At 36.4% G+C, this 19291-nt stretch overlaps 1 protein-coding gene across 3 annotated transcripts in view; it reads left to right on the top strand.

Annotated features, from left to right (window-relative positions):
- Positions 1–19291, top strand: part of TMEM161B (transmembrane protein 161B) — a 52523-nt gene that overhangs the window by 12494 nt on the left and 20738 nt on the right. For all 3 annotated transcript variants that reach the window (XM_049796521.1, XM_049796522.1, XM_049796523.1), the window contains exons 3-7: positions 4434–4514; positions 9747–9844; positions 11693–11849; positions 18386–18537; positions 19130–19190. In XM_049796521.1, coding sequence (XP_049652478.1) covers positions 4434–4514; positions 9747–9844; positions 11693–11849; positions 18386–18537; positions 19130–19190 — 549 coding nt within the window. The remainder of the gene's footprint in view (positions 1–4433; positions 4515–9746; positions 9845–11692; positions 11850–18385; positions 18538–19129; positions 19191–19291) is intronic.

Genomic DNA, 19291 nt, shown 5'->3' on the forward strand with positions numbered 1-19291 from the left:
TGCATCTCAGAATTACCAACTTTTTTCTTTTTCCCATTTCATCACCCAAATAGTTGCTAATGAAAGGTTACTGTAATTGTTGTTTAGATGCGTGTTAGGTATCACTGGTTAGGTGTAATGGAAAACAGTAATTGTCAGGTGAATATGAACAGGAGTCATACTCTTAGTTGTGTGAAGTTCATTGTTGACCACATCTGCAGGATGTTAATCACCTTTTTTGTGCTCTAAAAAGAACTTTATATTAAGGAATATGAAATTGCATACCATTTATTTTTAAGGTGTGTTACTACCATAGCAATTTTATCAGCAATTATTCAAATGACATTTTCTACTTTTTATGTCCTGTTTAAAAGATTTATTTAAATTTTTATTTCAAAATTTAAATATTTAATTGCTCTTTTAAAAGAATTGCTCAATATTATGCCCATGTTCTTAATTCTTGTGAAGTTTTCACTTACTATATCCTTGTTCTAAGGCATGCCTTGTACCAATGGTAGGGAGAGGTTTGCTGTTCAAATATTTTTCATAATTCCTTTCTCCTTTTATCTTTGCACACTTACAGATTGATAAATACATAAAGCAGGATTTCTGCACTTGTGCTTATGGAATTCTGCTCCCACTGAAGTCAATGGGACCCTTATTATTGCCTTTCAAGTTAGTAGCCTTGAAAATCTCATTGTTGCTTTACAGTGTTTTTCTATTTGGTAACTATTTTAGTGCATTGTAATTTCAGTCATTGTGAATAACCTCCTGAATACAAGAATTATGTAAAGAGACAAAATAATTCTGTCTTCCAGAAATAAAAACAAGTCAGAGCTTCACTGCAACAAGAATCTGACTTTTAGTGGCAGAAAGAAAACCAGTTATCTTCTTAGTTTAGCTGATAAACTGTCTTTTACGTTAATCCATTTTCCTTAGTGCTGTCTTTTTGCAACAGTGTTTTCTTTGACAGACTTGTGTGGTTGGGGTGGTGGAGGGTTTTGTACACAGGTAAGTATACAGAGACAGACAGACACACTATTAAGCAGTCCAGCTTTCCTAGGAAAAGTTACCACCTGCTCCTCCTTTCCTTTGTCAATATACTTCAAATAATCTTTGGTTCCCAAACCTGTTTTTTAAGTTATTGGGCTTAAGTGTCTTTCCTCCAAAGGGTTGGGAGGCTTTTCTAAGCAAGATAGTCTGAAATCTCTACACATAACCCTTGCCGAATGGGAGGGAGGATAAACATGTTACCAGACAAGCCAGAGACTCCTAAGTGGCCAGTTGGTTTCAAGATGCCTGTATGTCTACATTCAAAGTCCATTAAAAGGAAACAGACATTTCAAAATTTGAAAGATAGACATAAGATAATTATTTGTTTACAGAATGAACAACTGTCATTGACTGTTAAAAAACTATTTACTTAGATTTGTAAAGAAACGCAAACTTTTTCAATCAGTGCTATTTTTAGAGCTTTAACAGAATTTGAATATTCTTACTTATTGAAGTCAGTGAAGTGGCAGCCTAAGTATCTGCATAGGCCTTTGCATTTTTAACTAATAAAGCATTCTCTACCAAAATGTTGCTTTTAAGTTGCTCAGCTATGTTCTATTTTCAGGCCACTTCAAGAAGATAGGGGAAAATGGATGTTTTGTTGTACATTCGTTAATGACCTTCATTCAAATTAACTAGGGCATATCTGTGCTGCTGTTGTTACTCAGACTAACTTGGATATGTCAAAGCTACAGAGTAATTAGTTGTGGCATGTCAGTTTTAAGCATATATAAGCTAAAACAGATACAAACTACTTTTTTTAGCTCTACCTTTATGAGAATGTTCAGATCTCTTGGTTTTGAGATTTTAAATGCAAAGTATGTAGGGTTTATTAACTAAAAAAATCCCCAAACTCTTATATCATATTAGTTGTAATTATGAATCACTTGCAGTATAATTCTGTAGTGTAATTAAGAGCAAATTGTGGTTTAAGTGTTTGATTTGCGTTAGGATGTTACACAGAACAAGAATTTTGTCTGTTCTGCTGTATTATATACTATTTCTATATCTGTGCAGGTAAGATTTTGAAAAATTAGCTTTCCAGCAGTGATTTTCATCGTTACAGAACTACTTGCGGTACTCTCAGCATGCCAAGTTCAGATCTGGGAGATGATGAATGACAGAGCAGAAGACAATCCCTCTCCTTTCCCCCACTTTCTCTAGGTCATGTGAAAAATAGGAAGAAGTTCTTATCTTCAGTGTAGTTTTATCTTCTCGGATGAAAACGTAGATGCTCAGGTTTCTGTGTGATTCTCAGTCGTAACAAAGTCTCTTTTGCAGTAGAGTTTGCAAACAGCAAATTTTTCAGCTGGGACCACACATGATAAAAATAAATGAATGAAATAACTTTCACTCCTACTGATGGCCCCCCCCCCCCCCCCCCAACAAAATTCTTATTTCCCCGCACCCCCCCAACTCCTTGTTAATGCAAAGTCTGTAGTATTTGGCATTTTCAGTTTTTGAACAGGCAGTGTTCACACTCCTTCAAGGGAAACTTGCAGTGATGGTTTGGATCTCTGTGATGTATTATTGACTGGTACTGAAGTTGTTTTCTGTTGAAGAAATCCCAGCTTTAGCTGATTCTGTACCACAGCAGTACCTACTGACACAGGCTCATGGAATCCCCTATTAACCAGACTGTATTCCTTGTAATATTGCTGGCTTGAACTGGTACTTATCCGTTACGCCAGTTTTTAAGTTGTTTTAAGATGGTGTCCATGAGCATTTTGCAACTGCCTGTTTAATGCTTCGTTATACCAGCAATTAAACTGCTGAAACTGGAAGCTCCTTGTAAAATGTGTTGTATTTTTGTCACACCATTTTTCTTTATTCCCATTTCCCTGTCCTCAGCCAAGTTCAGTGTAGTGTCGAGGACAGCATCAGGACAGATGGGCCATGTCTCCTGTTTAAGACCTACCAGGCAGGCATATGCTCAGTGATACGTACATCTCTTTAAAATTGTACCTATTCTTTCTCATAGTCTTATCCAATGTCTCTTGTGGCACGTGTGCACACATGGAAGTGTCTATGCTGTCGTAAGGAAGGTAGAAGATGTATAATATTGCTTGTTGTGGCTGTTTGCATTTAGGACTGTTTCTGCTTTTAGCATGAGGACCTCCTTCAGTATTTGTTGTGTAGATGATGTTCCCTGAAGAATGACAAAATTTTTTATATTTACATGAAAGGACATATTCTGCAAATACAAAGATGGACCAGACTTCCACTTGGGACAGGAGGCCTTTCCAGAACAGAGATGGGAATCAAGTGTTATCAAGTGGCTTGAGATTGTTTAGGTTTGATGTTTATTTTCCAGATTTGCTTTGCCTTTTTGAAATTGGATGTAACATAATCTCTAATTTGCCAGTGTAGATTTGAATGGTCCTACCTGATGAGATTTTCTCAACGTGAGAAGTACTGACGGTTGTGGATTCCATTATCATCTCTAACTATTATGCCATGTTAATCCCTGTCACCAATTAGTGGCCTCCTGCTCCAGAAAAGTACTTCCACATAAATACAGATAAATTTCCCAAGTGTGTTCCTGTTAATACTTGGGCTCTGTGCCTCAGCATTTCAGAATGGAGGTCAGAGTGACACCCTTCCTGCATCTGGACAGCAACCCTCCCTTTCTGAATGTGGAAAAGGCCTTGTTTCAGCTACTAGAGTTCTTGACGTGCTTAGAGATTAAGGTAAAATGTTAGACACTTAACCATCTCTGTTTTTCCTCTTCACAATTTCCTTGCCACTACTTGGCTTTTAAGTAAATGAGCAATGGATGGTGCATTGACTTGTAAAAGTGGAAAAACTTGCCATTCAGCTATGTGTAAATTAGTGATTTTTTTTTTTTTAATAGCACTTTTTCAAGTAGGAGTTGAAGATATCACTGAGGAGGTGTTTAGGAAAGGAATATTGATGATATGATGTGCTCTGCCTCAGAAAAAAGGCTGGTAATGGTTATTTGATAATAGCTATTTTGGATTCTGGAAAATTGCTGGGTTTTTGTGAGGCATAATTATATTCATAAAATCATTTAGAATATGGTTCTGATGGGTAATTATAATGGTATAATTATTCTAGTGAACTTTTTCCAATATTGGTACAACCTTGTTTGCTGTATTTGCTGATAACTTGAAAATTTGGTGTCTTGAGAAGTGAATGGTAAAGTGGCAAAGCTTTCTATTATCAATAAGCATCTCATACGCTGAAGAGAACTGAAGTTTATCTGTGGTTGTTCTGTTCAGGCAGAGTTGGTACTTGCACATAAGGGTGTTTTGCTTAGGTGTTGCAAATGACCATTGTCTTTAATATGCATATAGAGCTCTGTTATATAGGTTTTTTAGAAAACCACTCTAAATTGGTAATACTAATGTTGTTTTACTTGAGATTTTCTTTTTCTTTAGTTTACGGTGGTATCAGCATCCCACTGAAGAAGAACTACGGATTCTTGCAGGGAAACAAAGAGGGAAGAACAAAAAAGATAGGTAAATACTTGTTTTAAGCTTTTTTCTTTCTTTTTTTTTTCTCCTCTTTTTTCTCGGCATGATCCATATAACAACTCTGCTGGCCAACATTTGTCTTTGTGTGAGTTAAAAACTGCTAGTTGCATATGACTGTCCTGCTTGCATTAATTGTCACAGCTCTGCACCAAACTGTGTTCTTTCAGTTTAAGAGGGTTGAACATGCCCAAATTGTGCAGAATGGGATGATTTCCAGTCCACAAAATTGGTCTGTGAAATTGTGAATTTGGTGGAAAGGATTTTTTTTTTAGTGAATGTATTCATTTGGATGAAAACTGAGGAAAGCAAATCTTCTGTAGGATTGAAGCTCTTCATCTTGAAGCAAGAGAAGAAAGATTTGAGTATATTAGTTCAACATAGGATTACTGTGAGCCACCCCTCTTACACAGCTGTGAAAAAGGTAAATGTGCTTCTAGGATGTATTAGGTGAGGTATTTCTAGTAGAAGAAATAGGGAAATATTAATCCTTTTGGACAAGGCACCAGTGTAGAACTTTATCTGGATTACTGTGTACAGTTATGATCACTTGTGTTCAAGAAAAATGAATTTGTACATGAACAGGTGAACAGAGGGCTAAGATCATCCAAGAAACAGAAAGTCCATCTTGTAAGAGAAGGCTAAAAAAGCTTGGCTTGTTTAACCTAGCAAAAAGATGACTGAGAGGGATGGGATAGCTGTCTATCAGCTTAAGCTGGAAATAGATTTCTGACATTCAGGCATGAAGTTCTGGAACAGCCTTACCAGAAGTACAACTGCAGCAAGAACCAAGACATCTTGAAATGGTGAAGCTGCCTATGTTGATGCAAGATTTCTGAATTGGCTATGTTTAAAACAAACCAACCAACCCCTCTGCCTGCACTTTTTTTTTTTTTTTGTGACATAAGAGGTTTCGTTTAGTCCTTTTTCTTTTATTCCAGCATGAACTCTTTTATAATTTTTTACACTTGTGTTAATCCACAAACTGCATATATAATCTGTTCATTGTAATGTGATTTTTTTTTTTTTTCCTTTTCTGTTTCATAGTTCTTAAGCTATATGGTTAGCAACCTTATTTGTCACACTTTGGAGTAAAGAATTAAGTTGTTCCTTTAATATCAAATAACTAATTTTACATGTTTGTTGCAATAGTCTTTCAAATTCAGAAACTTATTTTATTTAACAGTTTTCTGTAACAAGGTGAGGCAAAATAATTGTGAATAGCTTTAGAATTTTTAACTGTCCATTTAACCAGTGATACTTATATGTAAAGTAACTTTAATTACATAACTATAACTTGTAAGTCCTCCCATAGGAGCCTTAAACAGAAAAATGCAATTGCACTGCTGAATAATAATTGTACATTGCTCTTACTGCCTTTCCTCAGCCTTGCCAGTCTTCTGCCATCCAAAACATGTGTGTTCTCACTTTCACCAGAGCAATTACATGCTCTCAGCTGAGTGGAAGCATGGCATGTTAATGTGTGCTGACATAGAAGTTTAATTGTGTAATCTTTGGAAAACTTACTGTGAAATTTAGTGGGATCTGTATCACAAGTCACCTATATATGCATTAAGTCCTTTTTCAGTTACTAACTTCCACATTTAATGTTTCAGATGCAATGCTATGTTTTCATGTGCAGTTAAAGTTTTGTTGGTGTGATTTCGTTATTGTAAGATTGATACAATTATCTTACTATATTAACATGTAACCAAGAGAATACAGTTGTTATAGTTGTAGGTAGTTGTTTGTATGAGGGTAACTGTTAATCAGAGAGGGTTGTGAAACTTCAAAGAATCAAGATGGTAGTGTGGAGGCTTAAATGATGCTTTCTTTGCTTTGCTGTTTAAACTACAGAATGAATAATGCACTTACTTCTTAGTCAATAAATATACCTCTGTGTCCTCTAAAGAAGTGGCTGGTGTTGGAGGAGAACTGTAGTTTAAAGTAGGAATTGTTTCTGTTGAATTGGTTTGGTGTACTGTTTTAGGTTGCACAAAATGGAATGCAGTGCGCCCTTGAGCCAAGGAGATGTGAAACAGATGGTGTAGGACAAATAAGGATGCATCTACGTGATTTTCCCCGTGTCTTTCCAAGATAAAGAATTTCCTTTGTCAAACCCATAGTCTTGCAAAATGTAGTACCTGCTCCTTACCTAAATACTTTCCCAATATGAACTAATTAAAAGAGAAATAACAAAAGGAGGTCCAAGGAACTTGCTTGAACATTAGCCTTAGAAATAGCTGTAGTGTGAAATTCTACTCCATTTTATTCAGTGCATGTTACACTTCAGTATATTATGCTGTAGGTTGTAATAGCACTTGAGTATTAGGCAGATTTTCTATTTCAGAATAATTTGTGTTACATTAAATTGTTAGGCTAATGAAAAGGTCCATAGCTACTATGAATTACTTGAATTAAAGCTGTCAATGATCCTGGGTATGTTCTGACTGTGTCTCTTGGATTATTTGTCCCCTGGGATAATTAAAGTGTAGGAACACCAAATTTTGTTGAGCTGAAATCAAAATGAGCTTCAGTTATCAAAATGCTCATCTCACTCAAGGTGATGATACTGCTGGGTACATGTAGTAGGAAAACATCAGAGTACAGCTAGGGGCAGGGAAGCACACAGAAACTTGTACTCAAGTGGCTGGGCAGCGTTTGGGACTTCTTGTTTAGACTTGAGGCCCTGAATTTTCTGAGTAATGCTTTAGATTCCTATCCTCAGTTTTAGTTTGTCCATTAAAATTCTTGTGCTTCGGGTCATACTAGGAATTAATATCAACTGGAAAAAAATTATTAGTGCTTTCTGCTTGTATTCTCATCTCACTTATTAGCTGAGACGACATCATTCCTTACAAATAAGCTCACAATTGAGTGACCAAATTTCTTTTTAATGCTTATGTCTCAGTAACTCATCTTTCTATGGAAAACCGCCTTTCCTTTTCTAATTTCATGAGGTGCTATTCTAAAATGTGGTAGAGTTTACTGTTTCCTTCTAGCCATTTAGAGTTTTTAAGTTTTGGGTTTGAATTTTTTTTTTTAAACCTAATAAAACATTTTCTGATCTGCTTTAATGACTTTTTTTTTTAATAGTGATGAGGTAAGTTTTACCTTAGTTAGTGATGGCAATCTCTCAGCCCAATTTCACATATCTTTGACTTTATTCAGGTTCTTTTAAGAGCATTTGGTTTTCTTCAATTTAAAGTCTAGTAGAGTGGCTTATTTTCAGGAAAGTGAATATCATGATATTGGTGTAGTTTCAGAGCTCCAGACAAAAATGAGCCTTTTGCTCTACTACTGTGTTGTAGAAGGAGACACTGAATGATGTTAGTAGAGTAGATTTAAGGATTTATCAATTTTGGACACACATTGTGGAACTTGGTGTCACAAGACACTGCGCAGCTCAGCAAGTTTCATACTGGTTGTCGTGGTTTAACCCCAGCCAGCAACTAAGCACCACATAGCTGCTCACTCATGCCCCCCCCCCCCTCCCCCCCAGTGGGATGGGGGAGAAAATCGGCAAAAGAAGTAAAACTCGTGGGTTGAGATAAGAATGGTTTAATAGAACAGAAAAGAAGAAACTAATAATGATAATGATAACATTAATAAAATGACAGCAGTAATAATAAAAGGATTGGAATATACAAATGATGCACAGGGCAGTTGCTCACCACCCATCGATCGATGCCCTGTTAGTCCCTGAGTGGTGATTTCCTCTGCCCCCTCCTCCCCCCAGTTTATATATTAGACGTAACGTCACGCAGTATGGAATACCCTGTTGGCCAGTTTGGGTCGGCTGCGCTGGCTGTGTCCCATTCCAACTTGTGCTCCTCCAGCGCTCTCTCTGGCTGGGCATGAGAAGCTGAATAATCCTTGATTTTAGACTAAATGTTACTTAGCAACAACTGAAAACATCAGTGTGTTACCAACATTCTTCTCATACTGAACTCAAAACCAGCACTGTACCAACTACTAGGAAGACAATTAACTCTATCCCAGCTGAAACCAGGACACTGGTTCAGAAAGGGATTAGGCAAATTCATGTAAGTTTTGAAAAGTGATGGTTTCGGAAGATGATGCAATCCCTGGCTCAGATTATCCTCAAGTTGCTTAATACTGGAAGCCAGGAAGGGTTTAGCAGTGTGAGGATCAGCCACCAGTTGCCTTATTCTTTCCGTTTGTGTAAGCAGGTAGCCACCTCTATGATAGGAACAAATGTATCTGTGTGTTACTCTTATGGACCTGGAACATAGCTTTGATCCCTGGTGCTGTATGTATCGTGATGTACTTAGCCTTGTCTGTCTCCCCAAAGAGAGCACGATGGATTTACTGGATTACTGGCATTGCTAGTAATACTGCGGTAATGTTTTTTTTTTGCTTATTTTCATAAGCAGGGTATGAATTGAAACAAGTCTATAGTATTTCTACACATACCCTTTTAGATTAGAAAACTGTCTTAAAATTGTCTTTGATTGATGGCTAGCAGGATGGATTTTTCACGGATCTAGGTTAGTCTAGCTCACATGATGTACTTGCTGAGCACCCTGTTGTGACAAAAAAGCCTAATGCTTTTTTTGGGAAATAAGTTTTTTATCTTTTGTTTCTTATCAGCTATTTTCCAAGATAGATTACTGCTTGTTATTTCCAGTGAACGTTCAAGCAATTAACGCTGCCAAGTCTGTCTTGTTCCTTCCTTACTTTCAATCCAAAGACTTTAATACTCCTGTCTTTCAGCATTCTGGTATAAACTTCTATTAAAAAGTCTGAGTTTAGTTTGAGTTTCTTTAGAGTATCTGTATGGTGGGGTGGATATATTCTGTTCTGTAGCTGTGCTTGTATCACTAACCTTTTGAGACTGTGAGAACTCACTAGAACACCCTGTAGCTCCCTGAACAGAGAAAATCAGTGGGCTGAAGTAAATACTGGCCACTGGATCTTGCCCTAATACATGCTCAGGATGCAGCATATAGAAGCTATTTAAACCCATACCACAGTAGTATGTCAGAGCCTTGCGAGATAAAGCTAGGAATCATCGACATACCTGGTTGTTTCTCAAAATTTGAACTGGAGCTAATGCTTTTAGGTAGATAGATTAAAGTGTTTGCATTTGGCAAAAAAGTGGTCTGCACTTTTCTTAAATTTGGAATGCTGTTATATATTGAAAAAATTTATTTTGTTGTATCCATGTGTGTATTATCTATTTATTTATTTTTACAGAAAATATAATGGTCATATTGAAAACAAACCATTAACCATTCCGAAAGACATCGATCTTCATCTGGAAACAAAATCTGTTACTGAAAGGGACACTATTGGTAAGAACAAGCGGATGAAGATGATAATACTTTATTTCAAATATATCCTGATTCTTCCTATCAAATGCTTGTTTGCAGTGAATGTTGGAATATCTTTTTTTTTTAATAGGCAATGAATAAATAGAAGAACAACTGATAATAATGTTAAATGAGAAGGCAAGAATTAGGGCTAAGTCTCTGTTGTGGTATAACCCCAGCTGGCAGGTAATCCCCACACAGCTGCTTGCTCACTCCTCCCTGGTGGGAGGGGGAGACAATCGGAAGGGTAAAAGCGAGAAAACTCCTGGGTTCAGATAAGACAGTTTAATAGGTGAAACAAAAGCCATGCATGCACAAGCAAGGCAAACCAAGGAATTCACGCAGCACTCCCCACGGGCAGGCAGGAGTTCAGCCATCTCCAGGACAGCAGGGCTCCATCACGCCTAACCGTGATGTGGGAAGACAAACTCCATCACTCCGCATGTCCCCCCTTCTTCCTCCTTCTTCCCCAGCTTTCTATGCTGAGCATGACGTCCTATGGCCTGGGACATCCCTTGGGTCAGTCGGGGTCAGCTGTCCCTGCTGGGTCCCCTCCCGGCTCCTTGTGCCCCCCAGCCTGCTCCCTGGTAGGATGAGAAACAGAAAAGCCCTTGGCTCTGTGCAAGCACTGCTCAGCAATAACTAACACATCCCTGTGTTATCAATGCTGTTTCCAGTGCAAATCCAAAACATAGTCCCATACCAGCTACTATGAAGAAAATTAACTCTACCCCAGCCAACACCAGCACATTCTCCTTGCTAGTTCCATGGGTGACATCTTAATAGCAGTGTTATGGAAAAGGATGAGTAGGTGAAATCCAGCATATAGCACATCTATTGTTGTATCTGGCATCCATAGCAATATGAGACAACACTGAAAGGATCACATCATAGTCAATTTGAAATAGAGATCATAGCTTTGTACAAGAAAATGACAATTGGCAGATGTTGAAACATACTTTTTGCTCATCTGAAATAGGAAATGTGCTGTAGCGTTGAAACCTAGACCTTTCCAAATACACATCTGAAACATAGAGGTAAAATGCCTAGAAACTCAAAGTGATAGTACAGAAATAAGCAGCATTAAGTGTTTTGGAAGTTGCAGTTTTTTTACACGGTCATTTTTGATTCCTTAATCATATCCAGTCATTCTGTTACAGAAAACTCATATATGGATATGTATGTGTGATACATATTTTCTTCCTATCTACGTTTTTATATGCATGTTCTCTCTTTGTAAGTCACCCAGCCTGCATGCAACACAGTATGATCCCCAGAATTTTTAGAGTGGAATTTACACAATGATTTATTGCTGTACAGGAGATACTAACAAAACCTAGAAGGACAAACCATAAGTATTTTACTGTTTTTTGTAAAGAAAAAGAGGAAGTGATTATATGTAGTATTTTAAATGATTGCCAATGAGCTTTTAATCTTTAACAGAGAGTCAGAAAACCTCTTACCTAGAATTGCAGCTAGGCTTAACTGGAGAACCATTTTCTGTCATGATGTTGAGATCTAAATTATGTATGCATTTTGAATTTAGGATGTTAATGTATAAAAGCTGAGATGACAAAATAGTAAAATCTTGTAGCCTTATAAATTTGAGTAGTCATCAAGTATCGATTAACAGAAGTGAAGAGTGAGGTTCAGGTTGCTGAGTGGAAAAAATGTGGCTTTTTCGCTGTTGTTGGTCTTTACTTGGGTGATCTGGGCCTACCTAGACCTCAGTTAATTGAAGACATTTTAAAATTGTCACTCCATTCTATATATACCAGTAACTGCCTTAAAATACCACACCTTTAACATTTGCAATCTTGTATTTTTCAGCATTGCATTATTTTCCAGAATATCAGTGGTTGGTGGATTTCACTGTTGCAGCTACAGTTGTGTATGTGGTGACGGAAGCCTATTACAGTATTGTGAAGCCCTCACAAGAAATGAATATAAGCGTAGTGTGGTGTCTGCTTGTCTTGGCTTTTGCAGTGTATCCTTTTCTGTTTTCTTAAATGGCGCTATCTGTTCCAAATAGTTTACATCTTTCTGCAATTCATATAAAGCTCTGCATTGTTGATTGGCAAGACACGTACATATTTAGCATTTGGAAAAAGGATCGTGTAAGCTAGTGCCACTGTTGGGGAATGTATATGCTGTAGGTGCTCTTTGTACATGCTGATATCACTAGCTTGTTAACATTAATACCAAACCATTTATGGAAAAAAATACATGTATGTGAACATAGAGTCAGTGCTCATCTATTGTATGTAGTGGTTCTAAACTAATTTGGTTTTGCCCAGTTTGGCAGTCAGAAATAAATTTTTCTACAGAAAGTATTTACAGCTTTTGGAGAAGTGTGCAATTTACTCCACACTTTAAGTTTTCAGTATGTTTAATCTGATAGTTCCTGAACAAAATGGGACAGTAATGTGTATACTAATTTATTGCAAAGATACATGTATGGATTCATGATTTTAAAATACATTCAAGACACTTAAAAAGTCCGCAGAAGAAAAAATGTGTGGACAGTTGTAGGAGCTGAGGAGGTACATTTTCAAAGCTCTGTGAAAAGCTGAACTCCCCTCTGAAACTGAGGGAAACCCCACCCCCCCCCCCCCCCCCCCCCCGAGGTATTTAGGAAACAGGCAATATCAAACCATAAAAAGAAGCAGCTGTTATGTTTGTTTTTACTAGAGAAGGCAGTATCAGACATGGATGCTTGCACTGTAATTAACTGCTTTCCACATACCAATCCGGATGTACACTTTAGGGAGGAAAGTTGTCTTTTAAAGATGTGATAGGTGATAAAGCAGTGGAATTGAATAAGGGCCTGCAAGAGTGCAGGTTGTGGAAAGGTGAGTTAGAAAAGGAATTTCTGCAACTCCTCTGCTCCCTCAACAGCTGACAACCAGATCAAGTGCTAAGTTAGGGTCGATATAGCACTTGAATATTCAAAATTGATTCTTCTGTATAAATGCCTGTTCTTCAGTAGAGATTCTTACTGTGTTGTGGGTTGTGTGGTTTTTTTTGGGTTTTTTTTGTGTTAGCAATAGCTGATGGTGTTATGTAAAACCCTTGAACTCTAATGTTTGGTTATATTTGGCTAACAGTTCTGGATATGCTTAATGCTTGTCTGTTCTTGCTAATTATTAAAATGTGTGCTACCTTTACGATAAGGATGGGAATTCTTTTCCTAAGTCACCTGAAGTATAAATGATATCCAGAATTTTCCTTATAAAGAGTAAAAACTTACTCGAAGAGGGAGTTGTTTCACATTATGAAAAAGACTGTCACTAGCTTGCTTCCGGACCAGGCATTTCTCCTTTGAGTTGTCAGTGGACAGATCCACAGTCCAAAAGGTGGTTTTTCTAGTCTACTAGGTAGTGACAGGAAATTCGGGGTCTGGCTTTTGTGCACCTTATAATTATATTAGAGCTATATTATAGCTAATATAGAGCTGATATTGCACAGCCTTTATTATATTTGTTTGGGTGAAGTCAGGAATTCTAGTTTAATCTTGGCAGAGGGAAGGAGAGAGGCAACTCCTGCTTAAGAAATCAGAAATGAAAGGCAACACCTTTGACTCCCATTTTGAGGATGAGGGGGAGGTTAATAGAACTAATGGAAAAACAAGCTTCAAATAGTAAAGCCACAGTGTGCTCTTAAATTTATTGGTGGCAACACCCCATTTGCTTCATCTTTCAAATCTCGGGTGTAGCCAACTTAAATAATACTACAGTGATTGCAACTCCAGGTGAAGTAGAGTTGTGAATTATATATTGTAGGAAAATCCTCTGCAATAACTTTCTTACAGTAGTATTTGAATACAATCCTAACCACTGCTTTCATTTGGTTATAAATTCAGGGCAAAACCAAATGCAGAAATTAAAAAAGATTAAGTTGCCTGGCAGTGCAAGCTTTTTGTCTCTTTTGTGAGCATGCAAGTAGCTATTGGGGTCTTTTTTTTGATTGTTTCTTTCTCACCTTCCATTTTTATATGAATTGAGCCTAAACCAGCATTTCCAGTTTTATCCTAATCTGGCTGAAGCACTTGAGATCTAATTGCACATTTGGCCCTGGAGGAGATTGAAACAGATCTAGTATTCCCTGCATGTTAGAAGCACATTAGCTATATTTTCTCGCTAGCCTTCCTACATGACTGAAAGAGAAGTAAGATCAGATAGAATAGTATTAAAAGCAAAAGATTATGTGTTAAAACCTAGATTTTATTTAACAAGCTGTAAACAGTCTGTTGCATGCTTTAGCATTTTTGTACCTAGGCATCTATTGTCTAAGGAACTTATATTGTTTTGAGTTTTTGGTAAAAGGCAGTATACTTCAGAGAGAAAATTCTTAAGGACTTCTATCAGTTTTTTGGGGTGCAAGAAAGGTTAGAGAAGTTAAAGTTTAAAATTCATGTGACACTTCTAAAAACATGCAGGTGTGGGAAAGCCTAGAGCAGAATGACCTGATATGTAGGACCAAGCCTTCAGAAATAAATTAATTCTGGGAAATAAGAAACCTGTATACAAGTGTCACCTTGTATAATTACTTATCCAGTGCTAGGTAGTTAACAGTCATTGATTATACAAAGGAAACAAATAGTCAGAACTAGTTTTCTGCCACTTCGTACAGCTTTTATTTACTTTTTTTTTTCTTCTGTGGCATTAAAGAGACCTTGTTTTTATTTGAGGCTTCTGCACAGAGTAAGCGGTTTTGTAGAAATCCTTGTGAAGTCACTGCTTCCTAATATTGACTAGGACTTTCCTTAATTGCCTGTATGGTTCCTGGACCGAGGGGATGAAGTAGTGTGATCCTGTACAGTCTGAGGGGTTAGTGGCAATGCAGAAGGCTGCAGTACCAGGAAGCACACTCTAAACTTTATATTAGAGTTAACATTTCCATAAATATGTTAACATAAGTTATTCTGGGCATTATGGGGTTTTGGGTGAAGGGGGATGGTGCAAAGAGTGATACACAGAGTATTGATAACTGTCCTTGTGATCACTGGAAACTAGGCTGGTGAAAAGACATTTCAGAAGAAAGCTGGTTCATTCATGTGTTGTGACATTAGGCCTCTGGGATGCTGAGAATACTTCAAAACTTATACAACTATTTACTAATTCAGTGTGTCAAGACCAGAAATGATTCACTGTAATTTAAGTGCTAGGAAAATTTGGTTGCTTCCATATTTTCAGTTGAAAGCCATCAACGTGATACATCAAGAACTAATTCTAGAACAATTTTGTGTTTTGATGGCAGGTGTTTTTTCTGTCTCATGTCTGCGTGTTAAGAGGTGATAGGTTGTACTAAGGATTTGGCTGACAGAATGACCAAGAAAAGCTTAGAGAAGTTGGAAGTGATGATTGGAATTTTTTTCAGCTGTGTCTTCCAGAAATGGATGTTTTGATTCAGTGCAGTAACCCACTATTAGCATTTTTTAATGTTCATAGTGTAGATATTCAGAAAAATTCCAGAAGTTCAACTAGTAACTATTCACAATAGTAACTAGTCACAGATTGATGATTTCTATTATTTGGAAACTTGGAAAGGTGCCTTCTGTCAGAAAAAATATTCAAAATTAGCAAACTGAATTATCACAATTTTAAATATAGCAGTTGCAACCAGCTTACTTGCAAAGGATTGTAAAATAACAAAATACTTAATTGGCAGGAGGAAGAATGTGCATGAGGATAGAGTAAGATGGACAATACAGAGATGATCCATCTTAATAGTAGCGTCTACCTAATTTAAATTACTGTACTTATACAGCTGTTTAAAATTCATCACTGAGAACAGCTGAGTAAGTCAGGTTACTTAACTTTTTGTGTGTAAACTTTTAAACAGTGTTGTATGCAATCATTTCTGTTGCAAAGGCAAGGTATTTAGGCAAATTAATGTGGTATAGCAAAAGTAAGGTATTTCTCAGCTGGGAAGCTGTTTTATCTGAAAAGATTTAAGTAGCCTGATTTCATTGGTAGATTAGTAAATGTCACTGGCTACTTTTGGAAAACATATTGATGGCATAGCAAAGGAAAACTACAGTCTTAACTTGACTGAAGGTTCATCTAGGGAAAATCAGTCATGAAATACCTTAAAATAACCTCTAAGCCTTGAACTGTAATATTTTCTACATACATGCAATTAGAAATAATATAGAGGAGTTTATCTGGTTTTCAATTGTGAATCCAAAAGTTTTGTGTATTTTAATAGATACAGAAGATGGATGTTTTTCTCTTCAACCATGTGCATAAATATCAGTGGACTGTATCATAAAAAATTTCCATAATTGCAGCATTTTAAAACATAAAATTATTTTTGTAAAAGTGTATACCGTGAATTCTACAGGCATATCACCTTTTATGACCAAAAAAAAGATTACAAAAAGTGGGGTGGGGAGGGTGAGGAATCTATTAACTTAGCACTGTATATTCCTGAATTATTTCTTCAGTAGGTCCTAAAACGTAGGTCAAGCAGTGAAAGGAATTGATGAAGCAAGCCATAATGCTTCGATTTTCTCCATCCCTAAAATAGGTAGCAGTGGTGATTATTCAAGTAACAGGGTTTCAGTCACATATAGTTTGCATAATCATTAATTTATAGATAAGGTTCTGAATCTGCACTGTAATTGGAGTTTACTGTCAGTATGCTTTCTTTTTCCTGGCTGCGTTTTCCACTTCCTTTAGGCACAATCAATAGTTGAAAACGTGAAGTGACTAGGGGATTATAAATCTATTTATAGGTTAGGACTATTGATCACAAACTGTTATGAAGTCCTTTGTATAACTTTGAGATTTGAAATTAATGTGTTTTCAATTTGTGATCGATGCCCCTAGCTGTAAGAAGACACTTGGTTTAAGAATGTATTATTAGAGAAACAGAGCTTTCTGGAACATGTTCTATATGATCCATTAGGTACTTCTTTTTAGGATTATTTAAGTCTTCCTTTAGATAAATCAGTTCTTTCCATGAAGTCTGAAGGGAGCTTAAGTTGATTACTGTGAACTTAAGAGTCATTAGATGCTGTGCTTAGGCCACATTACTGTGTCCTTATGAGTACCTCTGCATATACATGAAATACAGCAATGTGTATGTTAAATATGTGCTGCTTAATGAAGTGAGATATTGCATAATCATATAGTTTCTTGAGAGATTAACTGATGACTGTTCAAATCTTTTACTGAATAGATACTCTAAAACATGTTTTCATGTAATCTACATATGAAAATACTTCCACTATTAGAAGAAGTGCAAATATGAATGAGTATGCGTCCTGGTTTGTGCATAGTGGAAAAAGAGTACAGTTTACACTAAAAATCTTTTTTCTTTTTCTCTTTTGTTTTTCCAAACAGGTAATGTCTGGAGTGATCTCCAAGTACTTTTTTTAAATATGGACTGGATATTGCCTGCCATTTGGAAAAAAATAATATCAATTATAATGGGCTGTAGTTCATCGTAATAAAAGTTGACAATGTATTATGAAAAACTTACCTGAATCTACTGTTTAACTTTGGAGCTAATTATGTTTAGAAATGTGTTAAAAAGGAAAATACTCCATAAACATTTTAAAAACAGCTTGATAACAGAGCAGGCGATGTCTTAGATGTTCGTATTTGTGGTACTGGGGTTACATGAAGAGACTTAATATATTATACCAGACTGTATAGGGTTTTTTAAGGGTGGTGTTGTTGTTGTTGTTTTTCCCCCCAAGATGAGCATTGGGTAGATTTTCTTTCCGAGATAGTACCAAATGTGCTGTTGTTTTACTGTCTTTGATAGATGAGAAATCTCAAACACATGCACATGAAAGTAGAGAAATATAAGCAACAATAAGCAACAATCCCATGCCATTTGTCAAGTTTCTTGTAGGGCGGGTCTACGCTCCCTGAGAGCTGAAGTTTTCATAGTTGAGAAATTTTGTCCTATTATTGATAGAAGTGCTTGTTGGAGCATTGTGTTCTTGCTGTTGGTATTTATACCTTAGGGTTGTGCGTCTAGGAGGAACACATATAGCTAGCTCCTCTGTGGTTAAAAAAGTGTTTATTCACTTCCCTGCCATCACAGTTGTTCCATTCAAAAGTAGTGTTTTGGATTTTGAAATTAAGATATATTAAATCTTGACTAGTGTAGTTTGATGAAATATTTTTTCATTTAGCTCGATATTTTGCATTGCAGATACAATTGTCTTATTTTTTATTTGATGTAACTTATGATTATGTAGTCATTTACATTTAAACTGTGGTTTAAACTCCTAGATTGATGGTAAATGTTGCTGCAGTTGACTATTAGTAAGCCTAAATCAAAACTATACTCCAAAGTAGTGTATTCCTGGGTACCCATTATGTGATTACTATGCTTTACAGTATTCTGTAATTTTAACCTGAAATTGGTTGAACACATATTACTTCTTTAAAAAACCTGCACATTACAGAACAGCCCTAGTATAGGTGACCAAAATACAGCTTCATAATTCTTAAATATAGTTATTTTACAGACTTAATTTTCCTTGACCTTTTTCTTGTGTAGTAAGGTACTATTTTCGTTGACTACCCATTATTTCAAAGTAGAGGATGGAGGTGAAAGATCAGTCTGTGTCACCTTTGGTTTTTTCTTCTTTGTGAAAGCAATGGCAATTCTCATTGTGACAGAAAACTATCTAGAGTTTGGACTGGAATCAGGTAACTCCTTTCTTTAGTGTTTGCAACAGCTCTCCTGATTGCAAGACCTGAAAAATGTATTTCCAGTCTTTTAGTTTTGTTTTTTTTGTTTGTTTGTTTTTGTTTGGTTTTTTTTTAAATATCTGTGTTAAAGTAAATTCTATATGTCATATATGTCGTAAGAAATTTTGCTTTGGAATGCAGATTCTGAGGGATATCCTGTGTATTTCCCTGTTTTCTCTTAAATAGTGTAATCTTTGCCTATGTTGTTTGTTATGTTAATTATATTTGCCTTCCAGTTTTACATTTAACCTATTTTGCCTTTCATAGTAAAGTGAAGCTCCTTTAGTGGGGGGGGGGAGGGGGGAAGGGAAATACCTATGTTTGTAAAAAATACTGTTAATTTTATTCATGTTCCTGAAGTGTACAAATAACAGAGATGTTAATAATCAAGTTTTATTGCCTTATGGCTTACTAATTAGCACATGAAAGAGCTATGCTAGACCTATGAAAATTTGTGTAAAAGATGACCTGTTACCTAGCATTTTATTTGAAAAATAGGATTCTGCATTCGTACTGCAATAAAATACATACAATATATGTGTCTCTGCAGGATTCTCGAATTTCTCAGAAAGTGCTATGCAGTTTCTTGAAAAGCAGGGTTTGGAATCCCAGTAAGTTTCTGGAAATATATTTGTCTGTTTTATGTGTGTATTTATAACTGAACCACTTGGATTTTCTTAGCAAGCATTTGTCTTGCATGTTTTGCTCTTGT

The sequence above is a fragment of the Accipiter gentilis genome, chromosome Z, assembly GCF_929443795.1.
Source record: "Accipiter gentilis chromosome Z, bAccGen1.1, whole genome shotgun sequence".
NCBI classification, from domain to species: domain Eukaryota; kingdom Metazoa; phylum Chordata; class Aves; order Accipitriformes; family Accipitridae; genus Astur; species Astur gentilis.